Source organism: Chroicocephalus ridibundus, chromosome 1 (assembly GCF_963924245.1).
Source record: "Chroicocephalus ridibundus chromosome 1, bChrRid1.1, whole genome shotgun sequence".
In the NCBI taxonomy this organism is placed as follows: domain Eukaryota; kingdom Metazoa; phylum Chordata; class Aves; order Charadriiformes; family Laridae; genus Chroicocephalus; species Chroicocephalus ridibundus.
The window spans coordinates 160,446,538-160,469,436 of NC_086284.1; the positions used below are offsets into that span (position 1 = coordinate 160,446,538).

Genomic DNA, 22,899 nt, shown 5'->3' on the forward strand with positions numbered 1-22,899 from the left:
AGACTCGGGCTGGGGCCCTGCACAACAGGGAAAAAGCAGAAAAGCTCCCCCAAACCCCTGCCCCTCGGAGACAGGCCCTGCTCCACCACAACGATCCGCTCACAGATGCGGGGGGAGCGATATGAGAGGAAAGATGGTGGGGGAGGGAGGCCTCCCCTGCCCCACCCGCACCCCTGAGGCGCCGCTGCCCGTTCCGCAGGAGCCCCGGCCGCCCCACCGCTCCGCTCTCCCCCCGCACCAGGGGGCCGGAGCGCGGCGCCTGCCTCCTCCCGCCCTGCTGTAGCCACACCGACCTTCGCCGCGGGGCGGCCGCTTGGCGACAATAGCAAGAACCGGCCCGCCGAGCCGTGAGGCAGCCAACGGCCGGGAACAGCCCGCGGTGGGGCGGGAGGCACGGCTTCAGGGGCGGGAGAGGGAGGGGCGGTGGCCTGCAACGCCCGCCCCGCCGGAGCCCCGGCCGCCCCCCGCCGCCTCCGTTTCCCAGAGTGCGGCGCGGGAGCGGGGCAGGAAGTCCCGTGCGCCTGAGTCAGGGGGAGGCGGGGGGAGCCGCTGGTAGCGGCGGCGATGGCGCTGGAGACCCTCTCCCCGGACTGGGAGTTCGACCGTCTGGACGACGGCTCGCAGAGTGAGCGGGGTCGGGGCGGGAGGGGCCGGTGCCAGGCCCGCGGGGCTGTGGCCGCCACAGGGCCGGGGGGGAGGTGCGGGCTGAGGAGACCCTTGTCCCCCGCCGGCCCCGGAGCCCTCCTGGCGCCACTCGCTGCCTCACCCCCGCTGGGATCGGGAGGAAGGAGGAGGAAGCGATGGCGGGAGCTGAGCGAGGTCGCCTTCCTCAGCCTTCCCTCAGGCACCCTGCCCTGTGCGGGGAGCCGGGCGCCCGCCGCGCCCCTTCCCCCCGCCGCCAGCCCAGGGCTGCTCCTACCCCAGTCAGGCCTGCGGGGGTGGCCCGTCGCCGTCACCTTTTTTTTCCTCCCATTCCATAGTCGCCGGGGGTCGCTTGGGGTGGGAGAGCGGCTTTTCCAACCCTCCATCCCTGGCCCCCTCTGGGGGGGATCGTCCCCATTGCCCCCAGCCTGGCAGGGGGCGGGCAGGCTGGGCTGACTCTGGTGGTGGGGATGGTGTTTCTTTCCTTCCCGGTCGTTTACTCACAGAATTTTTTTTCTGCAGTTGCTTCCTCGGTTAGCCAGAGAAATCATATCGACGTGAGTTAGTTGTATGCAGCTTCCCTTGGTAAAAGGCTTTCTGGCATTGGAGTTAGGCGGTCACTTGCGGTTTCACCTTTAAAAAATAATTAAATAAGACCTTGTGATGTGTAAGTTTTTTGATAGTGGGTTTGTGTTCCTGTCAAAATCCACGTTTTTCTCAGCCCGTGGAGGTGACCTACTTTCTAAACGGGGAACGTGTATGGTTGTCACACTATAATACACACTGTAAATTGAACTGTGCCAAATTAATTACACCAGGTGTTGCTGTGAAAATATGCCACTCATGGACCAACTGTTTCATGTACAGTGTTATCCCAAGGGATGATACTTTTTATGCCATGTTCATTTTATCTGGATATTTTATCTGGATTTCAGTGGAAACTGAAGCTGTCCTGAGCCAAGGTTTTTACTAGTTCTCCAGCTGCAGTATGGAAAATGTAGCTTTTACTCAAAATGCCAAATCTCCACTAGTTTGACCATGACATTAAGTGCAGCTACCGGAATTTTACATGACATAATATGCTCCATTACCACCATCTTGACAGTGAGCAAACAGGCTGATATTCCATTGAGAACAGCACACAATGTTCTAGAGAAAAGCCAAAGAAAAATCCTCTGACTTAAAAAACATTTTTTTGTTGTCTACTTTCACTTTAGACCTATGTCATTAACCTTTAGCAATTATAATGTTGAGGACGCAAGATACTAAGCGAGTCTCGTTTGTTGTGTCTTTGTCCTAGATGTTTATGGACATAGCAGGATTTGCAAGTGCTGTGGCAATAAGTCCACTAAATAGTGCTGATTTTATGGAAGAAGATAAGATTAAGTTGGGGGATGTGTACTGCTGAGGTCTCTCACATTGTTTCAATTGTAATGCTTTCATTTTATCACCTGAAGAGAAACTAAATCAAACTTTATTGTAAACAGGTTATACCTTATGAAGTATGTCTGCTGCTCTGAAGAAAAAGAAAATATCTGCTTTCTGTGATTTCTTTTTCTTTCTCCGTGTGAGCCAGTTTATTTAGGAAAACTTTGTTTCATCTTAAAAAGCTTCCCCCATCTCCAAGTCATTTTTTTATCAGTTCAACCCTGCCTGTCTTGCTAGTAGCTTTCACTCTCTTTTCTCTCTAAAATAGTGAGATACTATCCACACCTATCTGTCACTTTATATATGATCAGTACAAGGTGGCAAATTGATGGCTACCAATAGTTAAGTATTTGGATATATTTGATAACAGTTATGTTGAGTTATAGTATTGTTCAAATCCATCATTTGTCTGCTGGAAAGGTGACTGTGGGTCTCTAGCAGAGCGCTGCTGCAAGATTTTGTTTGAGAAATGCTACATGTTTCTTAGGGAACTGATTTAAACAGCAATGCTAATTTCCTACTCTTGTATAATTTGGAAGCTTTTCCGGTTGTTCTTACAAAGCCCCAGTAACTCTGTCAATTTCTCTGCTGTTAGTTTGTCTTTTGTGGGAAGGGAGGAGATGGAATTGGGGAAATACCACAGCATACCTCTATAATAATAAATCTCCATACTCCAGATTTTCTAGCAGTAAAGTACTGAAGCTGACATGGTGGCTAGTTAAACTCTTTTGCGCAGGGCTCTGCGTCTATCAGTGTTTTACTGGGTTTCTGCAGCAGAGCTTCTGGAAGATACGTTGGAAGGAACCTGAAAGATGAGATGAATTTGATGGAATAGAACAATACAATGATACAATTTAAGGGCTGCACATCAGTGTCTGGAGTGCTTACTGCTGATGGAGTTCACTTGCTTCTTATCCATTTACATGAAATTCAGTCTCCTTATTTTGACAGTGCCTGTGCACTGCCTAGGCTGCAGGTTCAGGTACAACCCAGTGGCTCTAGTGCAGAACTTGGTGTGGGAGAGTTTACCATGCTTCTTGAATAGGCTTTGCAGTCCATGTGCCCTTATGGTTGTCATTGCTGCTGGCTTCAAAGTAGTAGTTTAGGATTAGTTCAGGACTTTACTGCAGTCATTTCTCCTTCTTAGTCTCAACCTTCCTGTACAGGAAGGAAAGACCTTCCTAGTCTTTCTCTTCTTTTTGTTATTAATTTGTCCTTACTTATTACTTGCCTTATGCCTGGTGCAGTGTCTCAGTCAAGTATCTTCTTTCTCCAAAAATGATAATTGATTCAGCAGTGCTCTTCCACTGAAGTAGCCGTCAACTACCATTTGGCTCAGTTAAAAATGCAGAATAAAAAAATAAAGTTTTCTAAACTTTCTAGAGGAGCCTGCTTGCTGAAATGTGAAAAGGGCACGTATAAAGCTGTGTGAGGGTTGAATTCTTGTTTAGGAAAAGTTCGGTCGTTCAGCTGTTTTACATTCTCTAACTATTTTAGATAATCCTATTTTCAAGAAATAGCAGAAGTTCACAAGCTATTAGATTTGTTATCCAATTATGGAGAAGACAGTTTAGTCTTCACATGAAAAAGGATTGTACTTCCTTACTGAGCACAGAAGCCTTGAGCTGTAATCATTCACTCCATAGTTCAGATTATGCAAGTAAGTCAGTAATTGTATATAACTTGGGGGGGAAGTGGGGAGTGTCTTAATGTGTGAAGAAGAAAGAACAGAAGAGAGTGAATAAACTTTTGTGGACCAGCTGTCTTATACTTACTTTGCTAATTAATGCCAGTACTCTTTGTGTTTGACCAGCCTAATGTTACCTACTTGCACCTAGCAGTAACAGGACAGCTGTGCATTTCAATGTCCGGGTGCTAAGCAGAAGAGAAAGTTTTCTCTTCTGAGATGGTGAATTTGCAAGTGGGGGGAATGACTGAAAGCCAAAAATTTCCCATGTAATGCCCAAATGATTTGCTGAAAGGTAGCAGGGAGAGAGTGGAAAGGGGATTGCTACTGATACAGCTGTTGCTCAGGCTGAAATTATTAGACCCATTGCCTCAAAGTTCTAATCTAATCGCATATGTACTGCTTCAGCTGATGGATAGAATCACCTACCGTGTTACAGCTTCTACAGTCATTTCTTTGCTCAGCATCTTGATGTGATTGTTAGGTTCGTTAAGGTCTTAGTTTGAAAATACGTGCAAATTTTAAAAATAGTTTTCTGCAGTTCTCTTAGATGTTTGATATTCTTTAAGTAGTATTTGGATTTTTTAAGTGACACTGAGTTGTATGATTGTTTTTTAAATAAGAACTTTGTATTAAAGATGCAGTTGTATTAACAAAAGCACTGCAGCAGAATAAGTAATACAGTACTAAAAGCTAAATAGCAACAGATTAAATATTTTTAATAAAATTTTTAATGTTGCAGTTTCCTGAACAGACTATAAAACTGTACAAATGTTATCAATTCTCAGAAATTCATGCTGAAGTGCAGTTGAAGAATTACGGAAAATTTCTTGAGGAATATACGTCTCAGCTGAAGAGAATTGAAGATGCTTTGGATGACTCTGTTGGAGATGTTTGGGACTTCAGTCTTGATCCCATTGCATTAAAGGTCTTAATATATTTAATATGTATTGCAACTGTTATTTTCCTAGTTCCTCCTTCCCTTCAAAACCCGAGAAGTAAAATCTTGATGCGTTTGTGCTCTTAACTTTTGACTTTTGTGTTTGAGAAACCTATCCGATACCATTTTAATTACCAAGTATTTAATAAATTGGTGCATATCATAAGAGAAGATTTTTTCCTATTATTCTTCTGGATACTAGTGGAAGTTAAGGAAATTTATAGTTGGGAAGCCTAATTTCAGCAAACTTTTCCCCTGTGGATGTTGGTGTTTTGATCTGGGGGTTGCGGTTCTAGAAGAGCTCACTAATACTTCTGTAACTGCAGAGCGAACTGTGTGTGTATTTACAGTTGTGTTTTGACTTCATGGCCTTGGTACAGTATTTTCTGTCCTCCAGAGGTGGCTGGTTCCTTTCCTCTGTGGAGCGTTATTTTTTTCACTTCCCTGAAATTGCAAACGTAATTTAAAAATGCTTTTGTTACCACATGGAACTTGTCTGTGCTGAAGATGCACTCTTAAGTAACCATCTGTCTGAATAAATTATGTGTAGGGCCAGCACAGTGCTGGATGTATATGAACTAGTCAATATCATGTCTGACTTCAGTACAAAATGTCAGTGCCTGCATACACATATACACTACGCATCCCGTTTCCTACATTTGGGATTCTTAATTCATGTTTTAGGTTTCTTGAGGTGTTTTTTCTGTATACTCTGTAATGACTGTGCTTTTGCTTTCCGAGTTTTGTAAGTAAATTGTTCTAAATGCTATGTAGTTTAGCTGGTTATTTGTCTTTCTGCCTAGAGTAAAAGGAAAGGTATTGCCATGTAAATATGAAGAGTGAAGGTTTCCTGCAGTGCAGGTTGCCAGTAATGTGCAATTATTGCTCTCTTATTACTGACCTTATTTGAGATGAAATTGTGAAGAAAAAAATAATTACTTAGGTGGATAAATGTATTTTTGACCAATGTTTTCTAAAGTTCTATGTTTATGGTTTCTTGTTTTGTGGTTTGGGTTTTTTTGATGTTTTTATTGTTTTTGTTTGTTTTTTTTAAATCTTAGCTTTTGCCATATGAACAGTCCTCCCTACTGGAGCTCATTAAGACCGAAAACAAGGTAAGTGCTTTATGCTTAAAAGAAAAAAAAAAGTTATTCTTGCTAAAACCAAACTCTCTAGACTTGGATCTATCTGTAATCTGTTTTTTTTTCTCCTTTGAGTCTAGGTTCTAAACAAAGTAATAACTGTGTATGCTGCCCTTTGCTGTGAAATCAAGAAGTTAAAATATGAGGTAAATTCATCTGTCTTTTATTACTATGTATGAAAATGTTTGCGGATTGTCAAGATGATATAAAATTTATTCTTTAGCAGTAAAGAAACAAGATATAATGTCTAAATAATTTTTATAGCATTATTACATATATCCTATTTATTAAAAACAACATTTCTGCTTTTGTTGTTAGGCAGAAACTAAATTTTATAATGGCCTCTTGTTTTATGGAGAAGGAGGTAAGTAGCTCCCTTTACTGTAAAAGTTAGTAGTTTTACATTATTGTTTCAGGTTAAGTGCTACAGTAAGCGCAACTTTATAATATGGATACATGCTTTCTCTGTATCTTTGACTGATGAACACCAAATAACAGACTTTGAGGTTATAGCGATCTATGTCTTATAACTGTCCTACCTTAGCTTAAGATAACAATAAGTTTTATCTGTTACATTAACAGGGAGTTTTGTTGCAGCCTTAGTTACGTGAGAAGTAGGGAGTATGGGCTGTTGTATTTAATGTGTTACATATAGAAACCTGAACTTTTATACTGTAGCAGCTGTTTTTCAAAGTATGCCATCGAAAACCGGTTTTTCACATGTAAGCACATCCTAAACCAACTTATTTTGGACTGGGAGTAGATTTTTCCATTGGTTGTAGTAAAACAATAAATCTGTAGTTGGATTGTAATAAAACAATGAAACCATTAATAAATAACTTGGGCCACCAAGTCCTGCCTAATTATGCAATCATAGCTGTTTGAAGAGAATTTGCAGTGTGTTAATGTCATCTGCCCTTCAAGTGCTGGTGATAGTACCTCATACTACTGTTTAGACCATGACATGATACAGGGGCATAAGTGATTTTAAGTCAATTCAGTTGACAAATCACGAGACCCTGCTTTAGGTGAAAGCTGCTTTTTGTCTTGGAGTCAAACCGATAACTCCTCTGAACGGCTGGTCTTAAGCTTCCACCTTAAAGGATGCTAGTCTGGGAATAAGCGCAGATCTTGGTCCTGAGGACTGAATATATTAATGAGTTGATTTAGAGATGTATCACCAAATTATTTTTTTTCTATTTCAGAAATTTGAGAGAAAGGGAAAAGCAGTAAAACGTCTGTGTTTTTTTTAAAGCTTTTCAAGAGCCTTGACTGTGGCAGAAGTATTGGGGAATGTGAAATCTTTGAGATAGGAGCTGTTTGTCATTCTTTTAAGTGCTGTATAAGATGACTGTTGTGGTTCAGTTAAGGAACATGAAAAAGTGTGGTGGGTTCCCTCCCCCTTAGCAGATTCTCACTTCTTATCAGACATGGTTTTAAATACAAAAGTGATGTGCTGCCAAAATGTTACTCGGGGATCCCTCAAAACTTCTCCATGTCTGCAGCAAGAAAAAAGGCAGACTGTTGCAGACTAACATATTACAGCAGCAGTTTGTTCCTCATGGGTGTTCTGCAGAGAATGCTTGAGAATGGCAGGAGCCGTGAGGTCAGCCTTCTGTGGGTTAGGTGAGGATACAGAAATTAGGTTTTCCACTTCCATATCCTTCCTTGTAGAATCTGCTTTTGTAACAGCAAACTTCAGCTGGCAAAGTTACTGGCTCAAGGATGGTTGAAATGTAAACAAATACTGTGGTGGCCTTTTCCTTCTTTCCCTTCATTTTTTTTCATCTTGTCCTTGGGGTGGCTAGGGCTAGTCTAGGAACTTTAAATAGTTAGTTGGATTGGGGCTTTTTGGGGACATACACTAAAGAGAGTAAATATTACATAAAATGTGTAAAGGCGAAGCATGCAATATTTAGAATCTTGTCCCAGAGCTCTATTTGATGGAAGTATGGAGACCACTTTAGTTTCTGGTGGCTGGTCTAAAATAACATATTTTATGAAGCGATAAGACCTGCATTTCTTATGCAGGTAAATTTGCAATTTTAAGCCATTTTTGCTCAGAGTGGCCCAGTAGAAAAATCTCAAATCTAGAGCATTAATCTGTCATCACATTAAAAAGACTGGATTTTTTCAGGTATATAATTCTCATATTTCATAGTATCCTGTTAGTGTACTTTGTCATACAGGCAATGCTTTGAAGTTATGGTGGTGAGCTGGTTCTTTTGTGCAGGATGCTCTGTAGGAAAAAGAAAATAAATTTCGTGGCAAAATTGATTCCTACACAGCTTTTTCTTCTGATTAATGATGTAGCATATTTTTTTCAGTAAATAACTACCAAGGATGTTCCTTGCAATATAAATACCTAGAGCTTTCATACAAACTCTTTAAAATGGAAACTCTTATATTAAGTTACATAATATATCTGCCTTTAAAGAATTACCTTTCGTATTCTTTATTTTCTTTCAAGTGATAGAGACTTTTTTCCTGCTTTATGTTTAACCTATAACCAATATAATTTTTAATGAGAAAGAAACTTCAAAAATAAGTCCAGCGTAGGAAGGCAAAAGTAAAAGTTTTTAAGGCTCCCTCAGTATGCTTATAATAGTGTGCTCCACTTGTATGACAAACAAATGGCTTGGAGGGCAAGCTTCAATGTTAATTTAACAGATCGAACACAAGCTTTTGAAAGTAGTGATGAATGTTTGTCTTTAAAGCCACAGATTCCAGCATGGTGGAGGGAGATTGCCAAATACAGATGGGAAGATTTGTTTCTTTCTTGCAGGTAGAGTATGGGGTTTTTTGTTTGGGTTTTTTTTTGGTCAGCATTTATAGTCTTAATTTTACTTGCAAAGTGGATTTAAATATCTGCAGTATCCTGCTTGCATTTTGCTGAAAGGCATTGGAGTCATTTGATACATTACTATGTTTTGCCTGTAAAGCTGTCACAACCAGCTGATGTATCACACATTGTTTTGTTGGGTTTTTTTATACTTGTCTAAAACTGTGGAAGTCTAATGAAAGTTAGTGTAATCGTTTAAAAAAAATTAGAATTTACTTAAAATTTCAGTAAGAGAAGATAAATTGAGGTTGTTTCACTTGATGGTAAAGTTAAAGACACATTTTTGTTTTTGATTAGCAATTCTTAGTTTTCATTAAACATTTGAAATGATATTATTGTTTGTACATTATTTTTTTTTTTTTAGCTGATAGAAGAAAGCAAAATTAAACACGTACTTGGAAAAATTTACTTGTGCCTCATTCAGGCTTTGAGGGAAGAACAGCCATTTCTTGTACAGTTTGGTTGTTATCAGGGTCCTTTGCATGAAAACAGGATCTGTGTTTCTTCTGAGGATTTCCTGTGCTCTTGGGTTTCAGTCCACTGTGGAATTTTTTTGTCTTCAGTGTAGCTTAAGTGACTGTCCTGTTCCCAAAAATGTTTCTATTTTTATTCAGTATTGCTTGTAACGAAATACGTATGTTGAAGTAGAGAATATACAGGAAGCTTCCAGAATGTTAAAACAAATCATAGTTTAACAAGGGCTAAAATTCCTGTGTTTGCTGTATACTAGCATGGCAGTAGTCATTTACTGAGTCGTAACAGGTTGAATGCTATAGGAAGTTGTTTCTCAACCTCTCTTACCATGCTCAAGTGCAGTTAGTTGTTTGGATATCTTGGGGTTGTTTTTTTCCCCGTTTTAAGTTTTTTGTCCTATTAACTTTGTCAGTTTCTTCCATCATCCTCTGTTTCTTTCCGAGCAGATGTTTGAGAGACCTTTTAGTGGTTCTGAAATGGGACTACTGTCCAATTATATTTTTCCACACTTTTTTTTTCCTGCCAGGATGCTCTGTCCAGGTGGAAGTTGAGAGCAGGGTGACTGGCTGGATGGATATTTATGTGCATTGCAAACCTACTCTATAGAACAAGTTTATGTTTATTTAGGGGGTATATGCTGATGTGTATATTTATAGGGTAAATACCACACAGAAATATAGCAGTATTGCTTGTGAGCCCACTTTGTATGTATGCTATGATGGCTTGCTGATCGCTGAGCAACTTGGGAAAGAAGGGAAATGCAGGATGTTGCCCCAAAGGGAAGGTTACTGTGCGAAAAGGCGTGTGTTGCTTTGGGTAAAGCTAGGAGGAAAACTTTTTCCTTACTGAGTTTGTTGATTTTCAACTATTGTGTTCCCCTAAATCCACTCAGTAGCCCTCTGTGTCCATAGACTGGGAAATGTTATGTGCATATCTCCGAGGGCGGTGTGGAAATATGAATGAAGAAGACAAAAGAGGTGAAATGTTGCTTTCATAGAGCTAAAGTCCGCATATTGGTTTATTGGCTCTTCTGAGTTCAGGATCTCTTAACTAGATGTTATAGCCTCAAATTTTCTATGTCAAAACACTTCTTTTAAAAATTACCAAAATAGTGCTGTGAAACACTAGTTAGGTACTCTTGATCCTGAAGAAGACAGTGTATTTGAAGAACTCTGATAAAGTGATAAAATTGTCTGTATTAATGGAGCTGTTAATTTGCACATGCTGTTAGATAGGACTATTTCCTGGAAGTGTTAAAATGGCAGCTGGTGCCCCTTCCCCAGGAAAGATGATCTCAATTGTCTATTAATTCTACTAATGTCTTCTGGAATCTGTTGGCTTGTTTCAGCTGCACTTGATAGAGCAATGGAAGTATATGAAGTAACGACACTTCTATGTTTTGGGAAAACTGGTGACTAATAGAAGGCAGAAGCCCAAATAACATCTATTTTTGATGGAGAGGAAGACAGAATTCAGCTGTTAGCCAGTCTTCTGGCAGGAACAGCAGGCTGGCTGGTTAGCTAGTGTGGGCTGTCTGCAATTAAGCCATCTGTGTGCTGACTGGCTAGACTCATCACATGCTGACTTTTCCCTGATGGGATTATAGAGCGCATTGATGAGCAAATATTTTTTTCAGTTAAGGGAAACTCAGATTCATTTACCCTATTGCTCAAGGAGCACCTCCTTAAAATCCATTACCTAAAGTAAGATAATCCTTTATGTGGTCAGAGTTGACCTGTTCTTTTAATTTTGTACTATGTAACTGAGCTCAAATTCTGCTGTAGTCAGATGTACCTCTCGAAGACATTGTCTTGTTTTTTTGAAAGCAGTTTTCTGTGGCTAATCGCTCTTACAGAAGGTACAGGCTTCTGTGTTAATTTCTAATTTGAATTCAGCTATCACCAGCTCCCAGAGTGTGACTCTTGATTCTAGTAGGAAAACGACAGAATTTCCTATCAGGGCTGTTCTCTCTGAAGGTACTTTGGCACTGTTGTCAAGTCACTTCTTAATTGTCTTTGATAAACTGAACTCTTGAAAACTTTTTTACATTAAGATATTTAAAGTACATTGAACCCATTATGTTTTCTGCCTTCATTTAAGAATCAATATCCTTTTAAAAATGTGGCCCTGGGTAGCAATTCTGGTATTTTATTATCCGGATTGTCAAAGCTATATGCAAGTGTGAAATCACTTCTGTTTTCCTTATTATGCTTTTCTTTATGTCCAAAGTGCATATTGGTCCCTTAATAGTCCAGTTTGTACTGGGAGCTTGTGTTCAGTAACTTCGTAGCTTAGTCCCAGATCCTTTTTCGGAGCTGTTGCTTTAGGTCTGTCCACTGACGTGGATTAGGGGCTGCAAGTTCAGTGGTTTATGTTCAGTGTTTTGGCAGTAATGACAGTTTGTGTGTGAGGAGGGTCTATACGCATATATATTTTTGTTTTCTTGTATTTCAGGAGCTGTCTTGCTTTGTTACCCGGTGTTATGAAGTGGTGGTGAATGTAGTGCATCAGTTGGCTGTTCTCTATACCAGCAACAAGTAATTATTCCCTAAAATGCTATACTGTTTTTATGTAGTTAAACAAATATGTAAAATATGAATGTTCTGCTTAAGGCATGGTTGTTTTTGGAACATTGTTGTCTAGAGATACGGAGAGTGCTTTGCTCTGCAAGTTTGGGCTTCATAAGCCATTATGAAAGTGGTTTTGTTTTATTTTTAGAAAAGGCGTAGTTTTTATATAGTGAGATGCAAGAATTTTAATTTTTTGCCATTTTTTTATAGAATTGATGCTTCAGGGGTGCTTAGTCTTTATAACTAAGAGATTGTCTTATTACTCTTCCATCCTGGCTCTGTTGGAGAGATTCCTTCTGTTGGCTGATACAGTGGGTACCACTAGCTTCAGAAGCTTTAAAAATCAGATCACTTTCACAGTCTAATGTTTCAAATATGCAAATTTTGGTATATATTCCTCACAAACAGCCATGGTTTCAACACCTGAAGTTGATCTTAGTAAGGTCTATTGGGTTTAGCTCCTCTGAAAACTCTGAGGAGAGTTTAGCTCTGAATAGAACTGTCGGGTTTAGCTCTGAATATAGCTGCAGGGCTCTTGATTCATCTCTCTTTCCCACTCCAGATAGGATGATAGCATCATCATTCTCAGTTTTGTTTTCTTACACTGCAGCACAAGGTAGACTTTCTGTATGGTGCTGGATGTGTACCTTGGACGTGGCTTGATTAAATGATTTTGTACTTTTGGGCCACAAGGCTGTACGTATGAAGGCTACTTGCTGTTAGCATAACTGAATTGGGAATTGCTGATATATATGTGCACTGAACGCAATCAGTGGTTTGAACCAGTCACATGCAGTACATTTAAAAATGCAATACTAAATCATAACACACAGATTTCACATAGTGTATGCTTTCAATCAGATTTTGAGAATTCTTTTGGTTTCTGAAGTTAATATGTTAATGAAGAAAAATGTAACCCAAGAAACAAAGAACACATCATGATACAGAATTGATAAATATGCTCTGTTCCAAGGGTTAAAAAGGCATCAAAATATTTATTTTGTTTACAGGAATGCGCCTAAAATTATAGAGACGTCTGGAGTTCATTTTCAGGTGGGAATGACTTGGAGCCCCTTTTGTTTATGTTAACATATCTATGTCTTGATCATTAATCCTGAGAAAAGCATCAAGAAAGTGAATTTCCAGTACAGCGTTCAGCCTGGAATCGCCTTTAAAGGTTTTATTTTGCTCATCAGCTTTTTCTGGCCTTTGTGTGGAAAGGGCTGATATCTTCATGTCTATCGTAGTCTAGCTTTCTTAGCTGAAAACTGCTTGCACACTCCCTTATTGTGTGTGTTGTGTGCTCCTGTGTGTAGACAATTTTGAAAATCCTGTCTTCGGTGTCAAATTACATCAGTGAACCTGTAGCTGTGTCTGTACAAAAACTAGTGTTCCTTGTGTCACTGCAAGAAATACTAAATCTTAAAGCTACCAAACCAAGAAATCTCCAATTTAACTCTCTAGCTGATGTCTTGTTGGCTGATAATATGTTGCAAGGAACTGAAATTTTACTTGCACTTTTACACACATGACTGTAACAAACTTTTCAGTAACTACACTCCTTTTTGGTTTAAACAGGCAATGTATGAGCATCTGGGAGAGTTGCTTGCAGTCTTGATTACTCTTGATGAAATAATTGACAATCATGCCACTCTGAAAGATCACTGGACCATGTATAAGAGGTATGCCTCTGAAGGCGTGAAACATACTCCCACAAAATAAGAGATAAAGCGTGTGTGTGTCTTTGTTCCAAGGAAGTCAGTGTGGGAACATGGATTTTTGGTAGCCCCGAGAGTTTTCAAGAAACCTCAGTGAAGAGCAGGGCTAAATTCCCTCTTTGTCCTTCTAACAGCACCAATAAGTTTTTGAAGTGCTGAATGTTACATTTACAATACAAAGTAAACATCTTCACAAACAGAGTTGTTGTTGTTGTTGTGGTTTAAAATATATTCAGTAAGAAATCTAATTTTGCACAGAACTGGTCTAAACTATCAATATTGATCATAGGGAGGGGTGTTCCTTAACACCCTCTATGGGTGTTAAGGAGATGGTGTAAGAACACTATCTTAAGTAAAAGCTGAAGAGTCAACAATTGCAAAGGTAGTTAAATTAGTGGAAAAACTACTGTTTCATTGAAAACCTGAATAAATGGGAGTTACTCATATGCAAATGGCTTATACAGACCTAGTGGGTTTTGGGTTTTTTAATTTATTTTGGAGTTGCTGATGGGCACAGATGTGGGCAATTAAAATCTGTTATCAAAATAGTACAGGATATGATAAAACTGTTAGCCTGTTTTAATTGTGTTGTATGTATGTGTTTTACGCCTACTCTTTACAGGCTGCTAAAATCTGTCCATCACAACCCTTCTAAGTTTGGGATTCAAGAAGATAAACTGAAACCATTTGAAAAGCTGCTGTTAAAACTGGAATGCCAGTTACTTGATGGAATGATATTTCAGGTAACGAAATTAATGTTCCCCAGTGTGACAAGGGAAACTATTACATTAAAGTGACACTCTTTTTAGAATGATTTGGTTGTTTGGGATTGTTTTTGTTTTGTTCTGGAGCAGTGATGTATGAATTTGGCTCTTACATCTGTGCATGGAAAAAAAAAAAAAGGGCTCTATTCTAAGATCCTTCCTTGCTCTTCTCATGTGCTAGAACTGTGCCAGGCTTTGAATGGTAGCAGTTAATGCTTACTGTTTTGCAGAATTAGAGAAAGGCAGACAACTTGGCATTAAGACTGCGTATTATCAGGGAGTCAGTTTTTCATCGGAAATTTGTTAATAGTGGTCAGGCTTATATAGCATAGTTACACGTTGGTTTAGCTGCAGGTTAAAGTCTCCTCTGTCATCTTGAAAATACTTTAAGCGTGACCTGTTGTTATGTATTTTTGTCTCATTCCTAGCATATGAGACAGGTAGCTGTCATGGAGTACCACTTCAGTGGTGTATACCCCTGAAACATGCAAGTGTACAGGTTGATGAGAAGGATTCTTAATTTTTCAATGCAGTTAATTTAAATGTGTTCATACACGAAGCCATCTATTTTTAGAAAAGTGTGTGTTTGAGATACTGAAATTGGATGTTGTGGCATAGTGGGCAGAGGATGGCATTGCTGAATCTGGTCACAGCAGAGTCAGTTGAACAGGACGGTTGCTCAGTTCTTACTGTTACATCTTAAATGGCATAGGGAAGAAGGTTTTGTTCTCTAAAGGCCTCCAAAAAGGAAATTTTCATCTCTATCAATTTTTCCTCTATATTACTCTGAAGTTGCATTAGTACAAAGACTTCGTTATATGTTTGAGATGGGTCGGATTTGTCTTGTATTCAGGATGTTTCCTCTCCTGTCCCACCAATGCCCCTTCCTAACAAAAATACATGAAAAATGTTAAATACAATTTCATTAAAGACTTTTCTAATACCTTTAGAAAATACGAAGTGTGTCTTTTTTTTTTTTTTACTACTGTGTAGTTTTTGATATTTTGTTTTTAAAGAGCCATCAGTGGTATGGGTGTTTTATGCTACAGGTTCACAAACTGCATCCTACAAGCAACTTGAATGATAATTTTGTTTAGTTAATGGACAGTTAGTTACATATTATAATGTAATAATGCAAATACGCATCTAGATTCTTATCGCTGTCATATCATGTGGTATCTTTAAAAATGGCCCTTAACAGAAATGTTAAGTAAATAAAATGTTTGACCATTAGGTATAAGAAAGGTTTTTAATGTTTTCTGTTATACTAAATAATTTAAGTACACTTAAAAAAAAAAAAATCTATGTTGTGAAGTCTAACTTCAGGTTAGTGCTATACGACATAAATCAGTGTGCTCTTGCAGCATTCTTCTCTTGCAAAAACAGTATTCTTTTGAATAGTCCTTTAAGACTCAAAATTCATGGCATTATCATTATGCTTTTTCTTTCCTTTTTGATCAGGCCTGTATAGAGCAACAATTTGATTCTGTCAATGGTGGAGTGTCAGTGTCGAAGAACAGCACGTTTGCTGAAGAATTTGCTTATACTCTTCGCACAACTTTTGCAAATGTTGAAGCCAAACTTGGTAATGCAAGCTCATGATTCTCCTGCTGGATTCACCACTTCTGAAATGGTTTGTATTGTTTGTCTGGAAGCAGGCTTCAAAAAAGAATATTTTTGTGGTGTATTTCTGCAGGTGAACCTTCAGAAATTGACCAGAGAGATAAATATGTGGGAATCTGTGGCCTCTTTGTACTGCATTTTCAGATTTTTCGCACCATAGACAAAAAATTCTACAAGTCATTGTTGGATGTCTGTAAAAAGGTGAATGCTTTATTCTTTTGTCAATAATTAAGATGGAAAAAAGCTCCAGTAATGAAGTTAATAATTTTCTTAGTTCTCTAGCATAGCAAAGACATGGGAAAAGAAAACGCACAATTTACCAAAACAAGTCAGAAAGCAGAATTAAGATTCTTCTACATCTTGTAACTTTATTTCGCCTTGCATTTTCTTTTAAAGATGCTCCAAAAACCTGTCCACTCACTTAGCAGCGAGGTAAAATATCTTGAAATGGCCATTAAAATGTTTCATCAAGCTTAATGTTGCACTGAGGACAAGAAATTGTTTGAGTTATGAGTATTGTGTGACTGAATAAATACTTTGGGTTTTTACCTTGGCTCTAAACATGTGTCTTGCAAGACCTCTAAGTCCAAAGGTGATTGGGGCTTTTTCATATCAGGTGGTATTAAGAAATTATTAAATTCACTAGTACTGTTTAGAATCAGTAAGAGTGGTAATTACTTTGCCTGTGGTGTCCTTAGTGGACTTCTAGGCGAGAAACCTTTTTTAATGTGTAGAAACTAGTTATACAGAAATAAACTGAATTGTGTGTTATGGTTCAAAAGAGGCGTAAGAAACATGCATGGTGGCATAGTATTTGTTGTAGTTACTTATGTTTATTGCTACTTGTAGTATTTTTCCCTTTTTTTCTCTTTTTTCCCCCCCCCAGGTACCAGCCATCACATTAACTGCTAACATTATCTGGTTTGCTGACAACTTTCTGATGCAGAAGATACCAGCTGCTGCCAAACTCCTGGACAAGAAAAGTATTCATGCAGTTAAAATGCAAAGGGAGAACTTTCTACAGCAGAAGGCACAGTCACTTACCAAGTATGCTTCCTAAATGTTGCTTCATGGTGATGTTTGGAAAACAGTTTATAAACATGTGGGTTTCTTCGTTCTGTGCATTGGCATGTTGTGTAGCGTTGCTCAGTGGTGTTAAACAACTTTTCCAATACACTGCAGCAATATGTTAGTGTTGCTGAAAAAGCGTTGGTCAAAACGAAGCTTTTTTTATGTCATCCGTTCAGAAAAATGTGTATTACGAGACCTGGCAGTTCTGAATATTTGGTTGTTTCAATTATTTCTACTTCCATATTTTTTAAACTAGTATCTAGTAGCCTGAGCTGCTCTGTTTTCTATTGGGGCTCTCTGCTTTCTATGTGTTTATGGAAGTAAGTCGCTAATAGGCTTATAGAGAGTTTTTTTCTCTGCTTGGTGATACTTTCTTTACAAGCATTTCTTTCTTCATGACTGTTTTAATTGCTTGTTTAATGATCTTTGAAATTATCTATATTTGAAAGGCTTCTCTTCTTTTGTGCTCTGCATGTAGTTTGCAGGTCACTTCCTTCTCAAAGTGCTTCCTAAAATACGTTTAAAAATTATTGGAATTTTTTTTAGTTATTCTTATAAGCAAGTGTGCTGTGCTGCATAGGGAGATAACAGGGCTAAGATTTCTGTTTATGTTGCAGACCAAAACAAGATGGAAAATGGGGTCTGTGGAATAGAAGTAAAAACTGACAATTTGCAGGTTGTCCTTCAACCCTGTATGGAAGCTGGCAGAACTGGGTTGGAGGGGAGGAGGGCGGGAAGAAGCAACTCCATGTCTATATGATCCTCTGGCAGATTATTTTCACTACTGCCTTGTTTCTGTTTCAATCTACCTCTTCCTGGTTTGTCCTATATCCACAGGAAGAGTCAAGAGCTCTGACTGAATTCTTTCCTGGATTTTAATGCCTGTATGGAGCATAGTTGCACTGCTTTTTGCATTCAGTCTTTGACAGTGGTACAAGTAATGTCTTGCAGCTCTTAACATGAGGTTGAAAACAAAGATCTGGGTATTCACAGACATTTTTGAGGATATTGTAATACGATGTGCTGTCTTGAATTCTGCCAATAACTTTTCCTTGCCTTTTTACAAGTTCTTGCATTGCCTTTGATAATTGGACTGTTGCCTTAAATATACTCTAAAAAGTGTAGGGTTTTTTTGTCATAATCAATGACCTGAGTACATTTCCTGCTACAACTGCTACAATAAGTAGTATTGCAGTGTCACAGTTCTGCAGTATAGAATAAATAGCAGTTTTAAAAGTGAACTCCATTTAAACATTTAATTACAACTAGTGTAATCCAAGCAGATTAACTTCTGGAGAATTATGTTATTTAAGACCAATCCAGTTTAGCATTGATGTAATGACAAGCTTTATTTTTGTGTTTGTGTGTATATATAGATATTTATCTTTTTTATATATGTACACATATACTCAAAAATTTAAACCTGGAGGAAAAAAATTAACATAAGTGTAGGACTCTTGTTTAGTGTTTAAAAGCATTTTCTAGAATTTTATTTACTGTTTCAATTTAAAGAATTGTAGTATACGTACTGCTAAGAGAGACATTGTTCTCTTGAAAGATAGATGATTTTGAATCGTTGGGGTATGTTTATACACATATAACTGTTCTTACCAATACAGAATTAAAACGTAAATGATTATGAGGTTCTGATACTTTTGGGAATGGAGAGTTATACTTTGGTGACTGAAAATGTAACATATTTCCCCTGGAAATATGTTTGCAAAGAGAAAAGAAAATCCTCATACTTTTTGTATTTGAATTGAGCACCATTGCTTGTTTCCTTCTCCAGAGATATGCAGTCATATTATGTTTTTGTGAGTTCATGGATGACAAAAATGGAATCTATCTTGTCAAAGGAGCAACGCATGAATAAGTTTGCAGAAGATCTTTCTAACCGCTGCAATGTCTTCATCCAGGTATGCAGTCTTTTAATGTGGTGATACAGCAAATGATGCAACAAACTGATGTTTTGATACAAGTTGTTGAACATAAGAAGAAATCACAGAAGTTCTGTGATCATTGGTGTGTTATTTTACGGTGTGGGTATTCTTCTGAAACTTTAAATGCCCAGTAGATACTCTTTTAAGTAAATCTGTAGTAGGTGTTTTCCATAAGGCATGTGGGGAAAGCACATCTGACTAAATAGTCACTGGCTAAAATTTTGAATTTTTCTCTTGACTTAGGAAACCAAGAAAGCTTCATTTTCTGTGTGGTAAAGGTTTTAGGACTTTTTCCTTTTGAGTCAGTCGTGAGGTACATAAATTGGACTTGAACCAGTGTCTAATCTAGTTTTATTTAGCACAGTACATACTTCCAGTAAAGGTTTTGTATTGTTTCATTGTGCTTTGCCTAGTGATGGTACTTTGCAAGAATCTTACTACGTTCCGAGGCAGCTGGTTTTCTTTTGGCCTACTAACAGCATGTAGTCTTAATGTAAGATGCATCTTATTTCTGAATTTATTTTTTGCTAGTTTTGTTATGTATCTATCTACCTGACGGAAACCTGATGAGAATAGGTGTGTTAGAAGCATGATCCTGAACCTTCCATACCTATAGACAAACATGTACTAGGATCTGTGGATTTTATATTTGAATTATTTGCAGTGGACTTGCGTAAATTTTGCTCTGTAGCAAATTGAGTTCCTTAGACCATTTGCTGTCTTTTTCTAGTATCTCTTTTTAATGTTACTGCTTTTCCTTTGAAATAAGTTGAATAATGTTTTTGTCATGCTGTATGTAATCAACATTGTATGTAAAAGCTTAGCATACGTTGATTTAGAAATGATTGCTTTTTTTATTGTGGAATGGACAGTTCTATTTAGACAGTGTAGAACTGTGTAAATACTGTCAGTGTATTTTATTCCACAGAATCTGGAAGTTTTAGGGTTTTTTTTTTTTGTGATAGGCTATTTTTGTGGGGATGGGAGTTGTTTGGTGGGTTGGTTTACAATAGGTCTGAAGCTATTATACCTTTGAGGCTGTGCAATTAATTTAATTCACTGACATAAATGTCTCTAGAAGAGGCTAATGATCAGGTGATCTAATGACTTGTAGATAATTTCATAATGCTTGCCCAATAAAAGGGTCTCATTCAGCTTTGGGATCTCAGGCTTGCTTATTAGGTGGAGTGGTAGGTTCTGTAGTGTGAAAAGGCAAAAGTTCTGTAATTTATGGAAGAACACATAGGGGAGTTACTTGATTGATATGTTGAGAAAAAATTCCTTTTTTTCCCGTCCCCTTTACTCATTTTATTTTTAGGGTTTTCTTTATGCATACAGTCTTAGCACCATCATTAAAACTACAATGAATCTCTACATGTCAATGCAAAAACCTATGACCAAAACCTCGGTGAAAGCTCTATGCAGACTTGTAGAACTTCTGAAGGTAGGTCACTGGATAAAAGCTGTTTATTTCATGTAAGCCTTTACAGACAACATTGATCGAACATCACATATAAATACAACAACCCCCCAACCCCCTCCCCCCCCCCCCCCCCCCCAAACCAATACAACTGAGTGAGAACACGTTTTTGCATGGCTTCTTTTTCAAGATTATATTTGATTAAAAAGCAGGAGATTTGGGAGGCTAGAACTGATTTAATTAACTTCTAATCGCCTGCCTTAGTTGGTATTACAGAATTGTTGAGGTTGGAAGGGACCTCTGGAGGTCATCTGGTTCAACCTCCCCCTGCTCAAGCATGGCCACCTAGAGCTAGTTGCCCAGGACCGTGTCCAGATGACTTTTGAATATCTCCAAGGATGGAGACTCCACATCTTCCCTGGGCAATCAGCCTGTGCCAGTCCTTGGTCACCCTCACAGTAAGAAAATGTTTCCTGATGTTCAGGGAAAACCTCCAGTTTGTGTCTATTGACTCTTGTCCTGTCACTGGGCACCTCCTGAAAAGAGCCCAGCTCCGTCATGTTTGCATCCTCCCTTCAGGATAAGATTTTACCCTCCCCAAGCCTTCTCTTCTCTGGGCTGAAGAGTCCCAGCTCTTTCAGCCTTTCCTCATGTGTGAGGTGCTCTGGTGCTTTAATTATCTTTGTGGTCCTTGGCTGGACTCTCTCCAGTATGTCCATATCTCTCTTGGTCTGAAGAGCCCAGAGCTGGACACAGTACTCCAGGTGTGGCCTTACCAGTGCTGAGTAGAGGGGAAGGACCACCTCCCTCAATCTGCCAGCAATACTTTGTCTAATGCAGCCAAAGATGCCATTAGCCTTCTTCGTGGCAAGGGTGCACTGCTGGCTCATGTTCAACTTGGTGTCCACCAGGACCCCTAGGTCCTTTTCTGCCAAGCTGCTTTCCAGCTGGATTGCTCCCAGTATATATATTGACATATGGGGTTATTTCTCCCCAAGTACAGGACTTTGCACTTCTCCCAGTACTTTTTCCAAAAGGAAAATACTGTTTTGAGATAACTTCAGAAAGCAATACTGAACAGAGCTGGACTAGTTAAAAAAAACAACCAAAACAAAAAACAAACACAAAAATACCCCCTCAAAAACCCCAAACCCAACAAAGCTTACATCACAGTCTTATATGCTCCTGAATGATTTGATTTTCTTAGTTTCCAAGGGTTAATTGCACCTGCTACTAATAGTATTTTACAAAGTGGAAAGAGTCTGTTATTTGCAGTGTGGATGAGTCTGCCAGCATAAAGGCAAATTCTAAAGGCAACAATGTTGTTAACTACCTGAACTATTGTGTTTTGGCATTCACTTTAGGCAATAGAACACATGTTTTACCGAAGAAGTATGGTTGTGGCAGATTCTGTGACGCACATCACTCAGCATCTGCAGTATCAGGCTCTTCACTCTATTTCTGTAGCCAAGGTATGTAATCCAAGTTCTAATAATTCATCTTCCTAGTTAAGTGTTAAAAAAAATAAAATCTTCATTTTAAATTGAAGTATTTTTCTTAATTTTGAAAAATCTGTGGCATTGCTCTATCATAATCAACAGATATTTAAGCTTTCCAGTAGGTCAGAGCTTTGCCCTAGAAACCGTACAGCATAGATGACTATCTACTTTTGACCAAGAATGTGCCCTCTCTTCCTCTAAACTGCTGCATCTCTTGCCATGTTCCTCTTGTGTTCTTTTTAGTTTTTATTTCGAGTGGTTTTCACAAACTGACCTGTAGCAGAATTACAAAGGGAGTTATGATATCAGTGCAGCTATTAAATTTTCCTTTCTTTTTTGTTTTTTTAGTTTGACCATGCTTGTGTAAATGGATTAGAATTTTAATAGCAGACTTTTGTATTTTGGAAATTTGTTTTAATATGTTTGAAATTTGGCTGTAATCTCAATTTATGTATCTGGCATCTCCATATTTTCTAGCACTAAAAAAAAAAAGTTGTATTTCTAAAAAGCTGAGATAGGTATCTATTCATCTCAATGTCAGGAGTAGTGTGAACTGAAGAAGTTCCAAGCTTCAGAGCTATGAAGAAAAACTGTGTGTATCCAAAACAAATAGTTTGCGTATATTTAGATAACTTTCATAACCTTTTCCAATGAGGTCTGTAATTACATTACAAATTAATTCTAAATACATAGAAATATGCTGAGATTTGTGTATTGAGTGGATATCGAAGAGGACACATCTGTGAACAATTCTTGGTATTTTGATGACTACTCAGAAAAGACGTAAGAGGCAAACGTTGGTAATTAGAAGAGTTCGTTAGTACTGATCTTTTTTTATCTGTTCTGCTTTGTTTCTAAGTGGTGTAAGGCCTAAGGCATATACCTAACATAACTTTAGCATGTAAGGTTGGGACCTTCATGTTGAACATACTTGCTTAGAATCAGAAGAGATTTTCTTGAACTCTCTCATGAAATTGTACCTCTTCTGAGTTACGCTGCTACTCACAAATGTGTCTGTGACTTAACTTCTTAGCCAGAAGACTTGGTTCCCTGCATTTGTTCATGCAAATCTTTTCCACTTAATCCTTCTGATAAATTAGAACTTGTAGAAAACTGCAAGTTATTGTTATTACCATGTT

At 38.6% G+C, this 22,899-nt stretch overlaps 1 protein-coding gene across 2 annotated transcripts in view; it reads left to right on the forward strand.

Annotated features, from left to right (window-relative positions):
- The first annotated feature begins 489 nt into the window (after nucleotides 1-489).
- The window catches only part of WASHC4 (WASH complex subunit 4), a 42,075-nt gene continuing 19,665 nt past the window's right edge, over nucleotides 490-22,899 (forward strand). For both annotated transcript variants that reach the window (XM_063321021.1, XM_063321027.1), the window contains exons 1-16: nucleotides 490-625; nucleotides 4,546-4,685; nucleotides 5,759-5,812; nucleotides 5,920-5,985; nucleotides 6,158-6,203; nucleotides 8,557-8,624; nucleotides 11,610-11,692; nucleotides 12,736-12,778; nucleotides 13,304-13,407; nucleotides 14,066-14,186; nucleotides 15,669-15,792; nucleotides 15,904-16,031; nucleotides 16,717-16,877; nucleotides 18,691-18,817; nucleotides 20,160-20,285; nucleotides 21,626-21,733. In XM_063321021.1, coding sequence (XP_063177091.1) covers nucleotides 565-625; nucleotides 4,546-4,685; nucleotides 5,759-5,812; nucleotides 5,920-5,985; nucleotides 6,158-6,203; nucleotides 8,557-8,624; nucleotides 11,610-11,692; nucleotides 12,736-12,778; nucleotides 13,304-13,407; nucleotides 14,066-14,186; nucleotides 15,669-15,792; nucleotides 15,904-16,031; nucleotides 16,717-16,877; nucleotides 18,691-18,817; nucleotides 20,160-20,285; nucleotides 21,626-21,733 — 1,560 coding nt within the window. In that variant the 5' untranslated portion in view covers nucleotides 490-564. The remainder of the gene's footprint in view (nucleotides 626-4,545; nucleotides 4,686-5,758; nucleotides 5,813-5,919; nucleotides 5,986-6,157; nucleotides 6,204-8,556; nucleotides 8,625-11,609; nucleotides 11,693-12,735; nucleotides 12,779-13,303; nucleotides 13,408-14,065; nucleotides 14,187-15,668; nucleotides 15,793-15,903; nucleotides 16,032-16,716; nucleotides 16,878-18,690; nucleotides 18,818-20,159; nucleotides 20,286-21,625; nucleotides 21,734-22,899) is intronic.